Source organism: Papio anubis, chromosome 16, assembly GCF_008728515.1.
Source record: "Papio anubis isolate 15944 chromosome 16, Panubis1.0, whole genome shotgun sequence".
Lineage (NCBI taxonomy): Eukaryota > Metazoa > Chordata > Mammalia > Primates > Cercopithecidae > Papio > Papio anubis.
The window spans coordinates 39,867,143-39,879,605 of record NC_044991.1 but is presented as its reverse complement, the minus strand read 5'-3'; the positions used below and the strand labels follow the sequence as shown (position 1 = coordinate 39,879,605).

Genomic DNA, 12,463 nt, shown 5'->3' with positions numbered 1-12,463 from the left:
TTTGAGAGTTCAGCCTGTAAGACAGTTTTATTGACCACAGTCTTTTTTATTTTTATTTTTTTGAAACAGAGTCTGGCTCTGTTGCCCAGGCTGTGCAATGGCACCGTCTCGCCTCACTGCTACCTCCGCCTCCCGAATTCAGACAATTCTCCTGCCTCAGCCTCCCGAGTAGCTGGGACTGCAGGCACGTGCTACCACACCTGACTAATTTTTGTATTTTTAGTAGAGATGGGGCTTCACTGTGTTGGCCAGGCTGGTTTTGAACTCTTGACCTCGTGATCCACCCGTCTTGGCCTCCCAAAGTGCTGTGATTATAGGCATGAGCTATGGCGCCTGGCCTTGACCACATCCTTTCAAGGCATGAACGTAAGCAACCGTGGCGAGGAAAGAGGTTCTGGTGAGACTCAGCATAATAGTAATTTTGGTAATACCAAGTAGAAATAATTTAGCTCAAAACTGGTTCCCATTATGAACCAAACTTGAAGATCAGTATCCAGCTCTTTTCTCCAAAGTTAACCAAGTATGGAAGGGAACGAGCCCTGCTACTGAAAAACAAAAAATCACTTGGAATGTAAAATTTAATAGAGAAGGAAAGGAAGGAGATTAGAGAGGAAAATAGCTGGATACTGAACAGGGTTCAAGACTTACCCTTGAGCGAGGGGCTAAAATTGGCTTCACTGATAGGACGAGTGATCTGTGAGGAGGTTTGAAGTCGTAGTATTTGACTACATGTAGTTTGGAGATGATCAGGTGATTGTAAACCTCCCACTGATTGATTTTTAAGTGCTTGAGAGTTGAGAAAGGAGCAGTGGTCAGCAATAACTGTGTGGTTAACCAACTTTGGGTATCAGAAGGAAACAAAATGCTGTCACTCTACAGCAACAGTTTCTTCCAGAGTATTGAAGAAACACTGTGTTAGATGGGCCAGGCACAGTGGCTCACGCCTGTAATCCCAGCACTTTGGAAGACTGAGGTGGGTGGATCACCTGAGGTCAGGAGTTTGAGACCAGCCTGGCCAACATGGTGAATTCCCGCCTCTATTAAAAATACAAAAAATTAGCTGGCCGTGGTGGCACATGCCTGTAATCCCAGCTAATTGGGAGGCTGAGGCAGGAGAATTGGTTGAACCCGGAGGCTGCAGTGAGCCAAGCTGGGATTAAAAAAAAAAAGAAGCAGTGTAACACTGTGTTACGTGGCCCATCTTCTTTTTTTGACATTTAGTTCAGAATTTCACATACCTAAGGTTATTAACGTTTTATCTTCAGTTCCCTTTTAGACTATGGCGACATACCTGGAGTTCATCCAGCAGAATGAAGAACGGGACGGTGTGCGTTTTAGTTGGAATGTGTGGCCTTCCAGCCGGCTGGAGGCTACAAGAATGGTTGTACCCCTGGCTTGTCTCCTTACTCCTTTGAAAGAACGTCCAGACCTACCTCCTGTACAATATGAACCTGTGCTTTGCAGCAGGCCAACTTGTAAAGCTGTTCTCAACCCACTTTGGTATGGATTCTTTTGAAACTGGTAAAAATGATAAATACAATATATTATGACTTTTATGTGATGCTCATAAAAGTCATTAAATTTGGGCAAGTCATCAAATTTGTGATGAGCAGTAGTGAAACTCTTAATGATTCTTGTGGTGAGTAGTAAGTGGTGAATATTTGTAGACATCTCCCTGGCCTGATAATTCCAGATAAAATTGGAATCTTACAGGAATGAGGTAGAGGGAGAGGATTTGTAATTCACTTTTTTTTTTTTTTTTTTTTTTTTTTTTTGCTGATAATCAGTTTGCTTTTGGCTTAACTGTAGACTTTATTGATTCCTCTTAATTTCCCAAAAGAATTCAAAAGCTTAGACTGTCTTGTCATGCTTCCCTGGTACAGTGATGCCACACGGCAGGGAGAAGTAGCAGGCAGAATAAATTTTAGCTTTTAACAATTTGTTAAGTGTAATTTTTGTGTGTGTGTGCCTGATATAGTGACCTATTTCTTTTAAATGTGGACATTATTTGAAATGATTTTTAAACAGGTGGAGAGTGTCATAACATTTTTATATGAGGGAACATTTTTTACTTCATTCCCATTGCTTTTATTTAATGTGCCCATATATGAGTGCTGCTGCTGTGATGTAAAATCGTAGCCACCGGTTATTAATTTTCTCCATGTAGAAAGTAGGGGAAAAGTAACTGAAGCGTTATCTTGAACCAGTTTGAGGAAGTGAAATGTGCTTGCCCAACTTTTCTTCAAGTGGTCTAAGTCAGGTTAAAATCTAGAAACATTTTCCTGTGTGTGAAATATGCTCTTAATGTTGGGATTTAGTAGTTTCACGTAGCTGGACAATAAAGATGTTAGAAAAAAATCATGAAGAGTATGTTAAGATAAAAGGCAAAAGGGAAATAACCTATAATTTATATAAATCATGACATTAAAAAAATTAGGAAATCGAGAAACAGAAAAAGAGATTTAGTGTTTCTTCACTGTGGCTATTTGATGGAAATTTTGGTGTACTTAGCCAGAATTCTAACTGCAGTGAACATTTTGCGTACTTGTACTTACTTACGCATACACATAGAAACATTTATTTGTGTGATTTACTGAACTTGAAATTTATAAATAAACGCTTTCTAACTTAAAAATAAAAGTGGTACCTACTAACAATATTTATCTTTCTCACAGTCAGGTTGATTATCGAGCAAAACTTTGGGCCTGTAATTTCTGTTTTCAAAGAAATCAGGTATGTGAATTATTTAACAAAATATGTTATATGTTTTATTTTAGTTGTATTATGAAAAAAGTTGTTAGGTTGAATTTGTGTTTACACTGTCAGTGAGCAGTTTCTGCTGAACTCAGGGTGATAGCTTTTGGTAAGCACAATATTGAATTTGAACATTTGTGGTTTATTCTGTTGAATGGTTTTCTTGAGTCCTTGTCATTTGCTTGGGACTGGGGGCAGGGCGCCCATTGAATTCCCTTTTACACATTTTCTGTAGGCAGTGAATCTGTGACCCTAAGAAAGCACCTGTTGTTCATATTTCTCTTGACTTCAGTATATTCTAATTGGATAGTGTACATTACTAAATTTTCATTTTCTGATCTTTCTAACTTTTAGGGTCCAGGTATCAGTGCTGAGCTTCTTTTGATCTAAACATCTTTAAAGTACCAAACTAGAAGGAGCTCACAAGTCACAGGAGAGACTTGTCCATAAAAATAACTGTGCAGCCAGGCGCGGTGGCTCATGCCTGTAATCCCAGCATTTTGGGAGGCTGAGGTGGGTGGATCACAAAGTCAAGAGATCAAGATCATCTTGGCCAACATGGTGAAACCCCATCTCTACTAAAAATACAAAAATTAGGCCAGGCGTGGTAGCTTATTCCTGTAATCCCAGCACTTTGGGAGGCTGAGGCAGGTAGATCACGAGGTCAAGAGATCGAGACCATCCCGGCCAACATGGTGAAACCCCCTCTCTACTAAAAATACAAAAATTAGCCTGGCATGGTGGGCACCTATAGTTCAAGCTACTCGGGAGGCCGAGGCAGGAGAATCACTTGAACTTGGGAGGCAGAGGTTGCAGTGAGCCGAGATCTGCGCCACTGCACTCCAGCCTGGTGACAGAGCAAGACTCCATCTCAAAAAAAAAAAAAAGAAAATTAGCTGGGCGTGGTGGCACATCCCTGTAATCCCAGCTGCTTGGGAGGCTGAGGCAGGAGAATTGCTTGAACCCGGAAGGTGGAGGTTGCAGTCAGCCGAGATTGCGCCACTGCACTCCAGCCTGGCGACAGGGTGAGACTCTGTCTCAAAAAAAGAAAAAAAAAAGTAACTGCTTGTAGTGGAAGTGTTCTAAGACTGGATTGTGGTAATTGCACAACTGTACATTTCCTAAAAATCTTTGACTTGTGCTCTTAAAACGAGTGAAATTTTATGTAAACTCTACCTTAATAAAGTTGTTAGAAAAAAATTGTGTCTAGTGTAGTGTACACTGTTGTAACAGATCTTAAGCTCTTCACATGCATTTGTTCATATATTTGATCATCATTACAATTACTCATTCTCAGATGCAGCACTTAAGTCTAGTGATGAAGAGAACAGTGTGCAATTGATGACTGACTATAGGTTCAGAAACTATAAGCAAATGTCATTCAAAATGTATCTTCATGAGAGATTCAGAAGCATATACAAATCTTGGCCGGGCACGGTGGCTCATGCCTGTAATCTTAGCACTTTGGGAGGCCGAGGCGGGCGGATCACGAGATCAGGAGATCGAGACCATCCTGGCTAACATGGTGAAACCCCATCTCTACTAAAAATACAAAAAATTAGCCGGGCGTAGTGGCGGGCGCCTGTAGTCCCAATTACTTGGGAGGCTGAGGCAGGAGAATGGCGTGAACCCAAGAGGCAGAGCTTGCAGTGAGCCGAGATCGCGCCACTGCACTCCGGCCTGCTGACAGAGCGAGACTCCGTCTCAAAAAAAAAAAAAAAAGTTATACAAATCTGAAAAGCATATCTGCTCCCTATTACATTTGGGATTAATGTCTCTGTTTAGTATAATTTATTATAAAAATTCTAAGGCAGGGTAGCATAGTGGCTAAAGAGCCAGAGATTTGTAGCTAGACTGCCTGGGTTTGACTCTCAGATCTACCACTTATTTCCTGTGTAACTTTGGGCAAGTCACTTAACTGCCTGTGCCTTCATTTCCTTGTCTTTAAAATTAGGATGATAGTTTAGTATACCTATAGTCACTTCACGAGATTATTGTGAGAATTAAACTGAGTGAGTATAAAGGACTTAGAACAGTGCTTGACACATGGTTAAGTGCCATATAAGTATTTGATATTATTATGCTTACCTGAGATCGTCACCTGCCAATTTACAAGTATGATCTGCAAATCTATGTGTCCTAAGTGGAAATAATCTTTTGTAACCTTCCTAGCTGGACAGCATGGGGGTTTTCTAGCTCTAAATGAATATAGAGCTGGAAGAGGGAGGGATCAGAGTGATCTCGGTCTCCTTTGCTCCCTTCTGTGCGGCTGGCTGACTGGGTGGGTGAATAGGGCCTCTCCAGGTTGCTGGAAGGTGGCTGGTGTGTCTGTAGTCATCGATCGAGCTTTACCCTGCTGGGAGCTGCAGCCAGTGGGCAGTCATGGCCAGGATGGGGCTAGAGTCTTCTGCTGGCTCTGACTGAGATTCCTGCTGGGGCTCGCATGCCCAGTTGTACCCCTGTCTCCCAACCAGAGGCCCCTTAAAGCTGCCTGTCAGCTCCTCAGCAGCACTTACATTTGGTCACTCTGAGGTCACTGGCCTGGCATGATCATCTGCTCAACTTGAGGAGATGGACCTAAACTTGTGTTTTTAATGTAAAGCTAAAGACTATCTGGATTATAAACCAACCCACAAGCTGTGAATTTAAAACATTTGCAGAGAGTTTTAATAACAAAAGAAAATGCCTGTGGCATTATGTTGACTGGATAAAACAAGTTCCACATTGTATATATGGGATGTTCTCCACCGTGCTTAAGTCTGGAAGGAAATATGCCAAGAGATTGACAGTAGCTGCCTCTAGGCGATAGGATTTTGGGAGGTTTCCTCCCTTGTTTGCTTCTATTTTCCTGGACTTGCCAATTTTTCTGTATTGCGTATGTATTACTTTATTGATAATAGCAAAAATAATAAACCTAAATAAAGTCTTTGGCTTTATTTAGACTATTGACTATTGATGAAATAGGTGAAATCTCAACCTTTAATTTGCAGGGCAAAACTTAAGAACTGGTTTTCATTTGTGTGTTTTTGACTAGGCATGGTGGCTCATGCCTGTAATCCCAGCCCTTTGGGAGGCTGAGGCGAGAAAATCACTTGAAGCCAGGAGTTCAAGACCAGCTTGGGCAACATAAAGTGTGTTTTTAAACATTTGGAAGTTGTAACAATGACTTAAAACTGCTCTAAAAAATATTTTTTAAAGAAGATAGAAAATGATATAAATATAAGGCAGAGTTAGAAGTTTTAAATGCTGATTTTTATATTTTTGTAACATGTCCTGTATTTTGTGCTTTCAGAATAAATATGTGGTCATTACCGTTTTTTTCTTCTTTTTTGAGACAGGGTCTCGCTCTCTTTCCTAGGCTGGAGTGCAGTAGCGCAATCATGACTCACTGTAGCCTAAACCTCCTGGGCTCAAGTGATCTTCCCACCTCAGCCTTCCAAGTAGCTGGGACTACAGGCGCGAGCCACTGTGCCTAACTAATTATTTTATTTCTTGTATAGAGACAGGGTCTCACAGTGTTACCCAAGCTAGTCTCAAGCTCCTGGGCTCCAGTGTTCCCCTTGTCTTGGCATCATCATTTTTACACGTGGAAAATCAAAAGTGTAATATAGATATGCCAGCCCTAATAAAATTGTTTCCTTCTTTTCAGTTTCCTCCAGCTTATGGAGGCATATCTGAGGTGAATCAGCCTGCTGAATTGATGCCCCAATTTTCTACAATTGAGTACATGATACAGGTAATTTCTTTGTTGTGCATTTAATGAGCAATGTTAAATATTGAATTTCTCTTGAAATCCTTTGTCTACCATGTCTCTTACCTGGCCAAGGACTTAAAGCTGTGAGGATAGCAGGATCCTAACCTTTAGGTTTGATGTGTGTGCATTTACTGGCATTGTTTTCAAGTCCTGATATTATACCCCATCATCTAGTTGTTTAGCTTCAAAACCTTAGACTTATCCTTCACCTCTGTCTTTCATGTTCCATATCTAATTCACTGGAAAATCCCATTGACTCTATTAGAAATTTATCCAGAATCCACCCACTTCCCCCTCCCTACGACCAGCTGCCCTGGGCCAGTCACTGCTTCTTACTTGAATCTCCTAATTGTTCTCCCTAATGTTACCATTGCCTGTTTATACATTATTCTTCACCGAGCAGCCAGAGTAACTCTTTAAAAACAAATCATATTACTTCTCTGTTCAGAAAACCTCAGTGGTGAAAATGGCTTTTCTTTACCCAGGGTAAAAGACAGTTTTCAAAGCCCTGCATGTTACCACTCCAACCCCAGTATCTGCTAGTGTCCTTGTTCAGCCCAGTGGGCCTCCTTGACTCTCCTCAAATGTGCTAACACTCCTGTTTGAGGACCACTGCTCTAGCTTTTCCCTGAGGCTGGAGCTCTCCCCTGTATCTGTAGTGCTCCTTCCCTCTCCTCCCTCAGGCTTTGCTCAAACATTTTTTTCTTTTTTTTTCTTTTTTCTTTTTCCTTTTTTTTTTTTAAGAGTCTCGTGCTGTAGCCCAGGCTGGAGTGCAGTGGCATGATCTCAGCTCACTGCAACCTCCGCCTCCTGGGTTCAAGCAATTCTCCTGCCTCAGCCTCCCAAGTTGCTGGGATTACAAGGTGAACCCCACTATGCCTGGCTAATTTTTGTATTTTTAGTAGAGACGAGGTTTCACCATGTTGGCCAGGCTAGTCTTGAACTCCTGACCTCATGATCTACCCACCTTGGCCTCCCAAAGTGCTGGGATTACAGGCATGAGCCACTGCACCTGGCCCTCTTTTTCTTTTTTTTATGATGGGGTCTTGCTCTGTTGCCCAGGCTGGTATGTAGTAGCGCAACCATAGTTTACTGCAGCCTCAAATTGGGCTCAAGGAATCAAGGGATCCTCCTGCCTCCGCCTCCCGAGTAGCTGGAACCACAGGCATGTGCCATCATGCCCAACTAATTTTTAAATTTTTATACTTTTTGTTGTTGTTAGAGACGGGGTCTCGCCATGTTGCCAGGTTGGTCTTGAACTCCTGGGCTTAAGCAATCCTCCCATCTTAGCCTCCCAAAGTGCTGGCATTACAGGCATGAACCCAGCTCACATGCTACTTTCTAAATGAGTCTGCCCTGACTTCTCTGTTGAACAGTTGACTCTGCCCTCTGCCTCTCCTCCTGGTGTTTGCAGTCTCCCTTCACCTCTCCATTCCAGAAAGCTTGCTCCTTGAGGCAAGTAGAAGTCTTTGTTCTTTCTGTTCACTGTGTGTCCCAGGACCTGGAACAATGTCTGGCATGTAGGAAGTATTAAAAAATGTTGAGTAAGTTGTTGGATACAAATAGTTTTTATGTTTAGTTTGATTTAATAGAATCTAAGTCATTTAATGAGTTAATTAGAGCTTTGTGTAGATGTCCTTATCTCCTAAAACTAAATATAGATGAAGACTTACGATTTTCATACCTAATTTGCCTTAAAAAGTGCGGTTAAGTCTATTTGTATATTGATCATTATACTGTTTTTCTTTGCCCAAAGCGAGGTGCTCAGTCCCCTCTGATCTTTCTCTATGTGGTTGACACATGCCTGGAGGAAGATGACCTTCAAGCACTCAAAGAGTCCCTGCAGATGTCCCTGAGTCTTCTTCCTCCAGATGCTCTGGTGGGTCTGATCACATTTGGAAGGATGGTGCAGGTTCATGAACTAAGCTGTGAAGGAATCTCCAAAAGTTATGTCTTCCGAGGGACCAAGGATTTAACTGCAAAACAAATACAGGTTTGTACCTTACTTTTACAGGAGCAGGAACAAGGACTTTTTTCTTTCCTTTTCTTTTAAAGAGACTAGGGTCTCTTTAAAAGAGCCTGTAGCCCAGGCTGGAGTTCAGTGGTGTGATCATGGCTCACTGTAGCCTTGAATTCCTGGGCTCGAGCCATTGGCCCACCTCAGCCTCCTGAGTAGATGGGACTAGAGGCACGTGCCACCACACCCAATTGAGGACATTTCTTAAAAATTAGTCATTCACTTTTCGTGTCACTGGAAATGAATCTTTTTGGCCTTTTTTTTTAAGGATATGTTGGGCCTGACCAAGCCAGCCATGCCCATGCAGCAAGCACGACCTGTGCAACCACAGGAGCACCCTTTTGCTTCAACCAGGTGAGATCCTAACATGAAGTGTTACATGTACTATGATGCACAGGCAGATGATCCACGGAAGTAAGGAAAGAAAAATATTAGAACTTTTATTTTCTTATTATTAGAGAAAAAGATAAATGATTAAGCCTCATCAGTATTCAGTGTTTTATCAAAAAGGTTTTGAGACCACTGTGCTCAATTGCTGTGCTTAGACATTCCACATCTGATGTCCTTTTTGATGCTTAAGTAAAACTGGAAAAACTGAAAAGACTTCTTTCATGTGTCCTCAAACATACTTAAGACCGGGTATTCACTTCACTCAGCCCATTGAGCGCCTGGGGCTGCCCTAGACTGGGCTAGCAAGCTCGATAAAATGCATCGCCCGACATGCTGAAGACAACCTCTTACTCTCAAGGCTTAAGAGAAGCACAGATTAGAATGATGAGGAATGATGACAATTGTCCACGTAAATGGACCTCACATAGACTGAACTTGTGTTAGGCACGTCCTTAGGATTTCTTTGCTGCCTAAAAATTAATTAAACTGAATTGCTTCTTTTCAAGACAATTTTTTTTCCATGCAACATATTTAAATTGCTAAGTATTGGGCTTTATATCCCTCAATAAAACTGCTTTAAATTGTTTTGTGTTAGTAGAGAGATAGCTTTGAAGAAAAAAAATTACCAGTCGTTTACTACTCTGAATGATTATCTTGGAGAGCAATAATTGTGTAGCATCTAGTGTTGAAGACCATAGTACTTTATTCAATCTGGGTTGATGTGTCTGTTCAAAATCTTGCAGATTTCTGCAGCCTGTTCACAAGATTGATATGAACCTCACTGATCTTCTTGGGGAGCTACAGAGGGACCCATGGCCAGTAACTCAGGGGAAGAGACCTTTGCGATCCACTGGCGTTGCTTTGTCCATTGCTGTTGGCTTGCTGGAGGTAATTTGGAATTTACCAGGACCTCTCAAATCATACAAACTTGTTCTCGGAAAATATATTTGTTGACTTTGTTTGAAAATCACTTGTGATCTAAGTCAACCATGTGTGTTAATGTATCAGAAAGCATTTCAGGCATCATTATCATTCACGTTGAGGGAGCCCCTCAACATTTTGAAAATGCCAAAAGTTTTCATGAAAAACTGAGAATTAGAGCAATGGGGAGCACTCACAGCGAGTTAATAAAAGTGTGCAAACCCATCAGGTTGGAAGAAGGTAAGTGCTGCTTTTCTGCATTATCATCTGTATTATTCTGCAGTATCACCACTTTTTAGAACAGCTGGAGAGAACGCATCTTCGGAGTATTTCTATTGGGAAATTGAAACCATACACAGAGGTGGGGCTGTATACTTCTAACATGCTGCCATTCGCTATTTTAGGGCACTTTTCCAAACACGGGAGCCAGAATCATGCTGTTTACTGGAGGTCCCCCTACCCAAGGGCCTGGCATGGTGGTTGGAGATGAATTAAAGATTCCTATTCGTTCTTGGCATGATATTGAGAAAGATAATGCACGATTCATGAAAAAGGCAACCAAGGTAGGTGCTCTTGGGTATGGGCTGTAATTCTGAAAGCCCATTGTCAGGTTTGGGCTGCTCTGGAGTGACAGCTACTTTGCTGTCATGTGTCATAGTCAGCAAGACGCTGTTTCAGAGACAGTTTTCCGATCCTAGCTGCTATTAAATTATTGCTCCTACTTTCAGACCTTAATTGGAGTAAGTTACCTTAAAACTACTCAAAGGGTTTTGAGATTGAAAACTATATTTTTATTTTATTCAGATATTTTTGAAAATGATTTCCAGGCTGGGCCTGGTGGCTCACAGCTGTAATCCCAGCACTTTGGAAGGAGGGGGTGGATCACTTCAGGTCAGGAGTTCAAGACCAGCCTAACCAACATGGTGAAACCCTGTCTCTACTAAAAATTCAAAAATTAAACCAGGCGTGGTGGCTCATGCCTGTAGTCCCAGCACTTTGGGATGCCAAGGCAGGCGGATCACTTGAGGTCAGGAGTTTGAGACCAGTCTTGCCAACATGGCGAAACCCCCGTCTGTACTAAAAATACAAAAATTAGCTGGGTGTGGTGGCATGTGCCTGTAATTTCAGCTACTTGGGAGGCAGAGGTTGCAGTGAGCTGAGATCGCGCCACTGCACTCCAGCCTGGGTGATGGAGTGAGACTCTGTCTCAAAAAATAAATAAAAATAAAATTACGAGGCCGGGCGCGGTGGCTCACGCCTGTAATCCCAGCACTTTGGGAGGCCGAGGCAGGCGGATCACAAGGTCAGGAGATCGAGACCACGGTGAAACCCCGTCTCTACTGAAAATACAAAAAATTAGCCGGGCGCGGTGGCGGCCACCTGTAGTCCCAGCTATTCAGGAAGCTGAGGAAGGAGAATAGCGTGAACCCGGGAGGCAGAGCTTGCAGTGAGCCAAGATTGCGCCACTGCACTCCAGCCTGGGCGACAGAGCGAGACTCCGTCTCAAAAAATAAATAAATAAAATTACGAAAATTTGCTGGGGATGGTGGCGCATGCTTTTAATCCCAGCTACTTGGGCGGCTGAGGCAGGAGGATCACTTGTACCCGTGAGGTGGAGATCGCACCACTGCACTCCAGCCTGGGCAACAGAGAGAGACTATCACAAAAAGAGAAAAGAAAATGATTTACATATTTTTATATTTGATTACCTCCTTTGGTGTATTCAGGTATACCTTGGGAATAATGTCAGTGTTTCCTAATGATAGCTTTCCTCTCTTCACAGCACTATGAGATGCTTGCTAATCGAACAGCTGCAAATGGTCACTGCATTGATATTTATGCTTGTGCCCTTGATCAAACTGGACTTTTGGAGATGAAATGTTGTGCAAATCTTACTGGGTATGTTGACAGCAAAAACCTGGGCAGAGTGAGAGTGTTATTTTAAGGAAAGAGAAATTAGTGATGGAGCCATAGGAATGGGCATGGCCAACTTGGAGAAGCTTTCAGGTAGCTCTGGGCTGTGGTTTCAGTGACTGGGGAGGGCTCCTTGGAGAAGGAAGCAGTGATTAGTAGGAGGGCTTAAGGGTTCACTACAAACAAGTCATTTCAGAGTAACTTCATTTCTTCCTTAGAGTTGTTAACACTTTTACAGAGACCAAGCCAGGAAAGCAAGCAGTATGGACTATCTGGCCCTGATCAGGGCACTTCCTTTTGAGAAGTGGGGAAAACAGGGTCTGAATGCTGAAGCAACTAGGAGAAACTTGACCTGGCTAAGTGGCCGTACTTTGTGGCTAATTCCAAGTGCACTCAACCTAGAGGCTGTACTGACGCAGAGCCTAATTCAGTATTATATTCACAGGCCAGAGTGTGGAGCAGTAGTTCTCAACATGTGGTGGTGTCCAGACCTGCAGCCTTAGGGGCTCCTGGGAACTGATTGGAATTGTATATTTCTAGGCCTTACCCGGACCTCCTGAATTGGAAACCCCAGGAATACAGCTCTCTAGGAGATTCTGGGGCACATGAAAGTGTAGGAACCGCTGATGAGCACTGGTCTGAAGCTGGCTACCTATTGTTATCTTCAGGGAAGCTTTAAAAACTACTCTTTCTTTAGGTCTTCTCCTCAGAGA

The 12,463-nt window shown here is 42.5% G+C and overlaps 1 protein-coding gene across 4 annotated transcripts in view; it reads left to right on the top strand.

Moving 5' to 3' along the window:
- Window positions 1–12,463, top strand: part of SEC23B (SEC23 homolog B, COPII coat complex component) — a 46,592-nt gene that overhangs the window by 2,046 nt on the left and 32,083 nt on the right. For all 4 annotated transcript variants that reach the window (XM_021921271.2, XM_021921268.2, XM_021921269.2 and 1 more), the window contains exons 2-9: window positions 1,266–1,500; window positions 2,676–2,733; window positions 6,404–6,490; window positions 8,265–8,501; window positions 8,794–8,879; window positions 9,659–9,803; window positions 10,241–10,399; window positions 11,620–11,735. In XM_021921271.2, coding sequence (XP_021776963.1) covers window positions 1,280–1,500; window positions 2,676–2,733; window positions 6,404–6,490; window positions 8,265–8,501; window positions 8,794–8,879; window positions 9,659–9,803; window positions 10,241–10,399; window positions 11,620–11,735 — 1,109 coding nt within the window. In that variant the 5' untranslated portion in view covers window positions 1,266–1,279. The remainder of the gene's footprint in view (window positions 1–1,265; window positions 1,501–2,675; window positions 2,734–6,403; window positions 6,491–8,264; window positions 8,502–8,793; window positions 8,880–9,658; window positions 9,804–10,240; window positions 10,400–11,619; window positions 11,736–12,463) is intronic.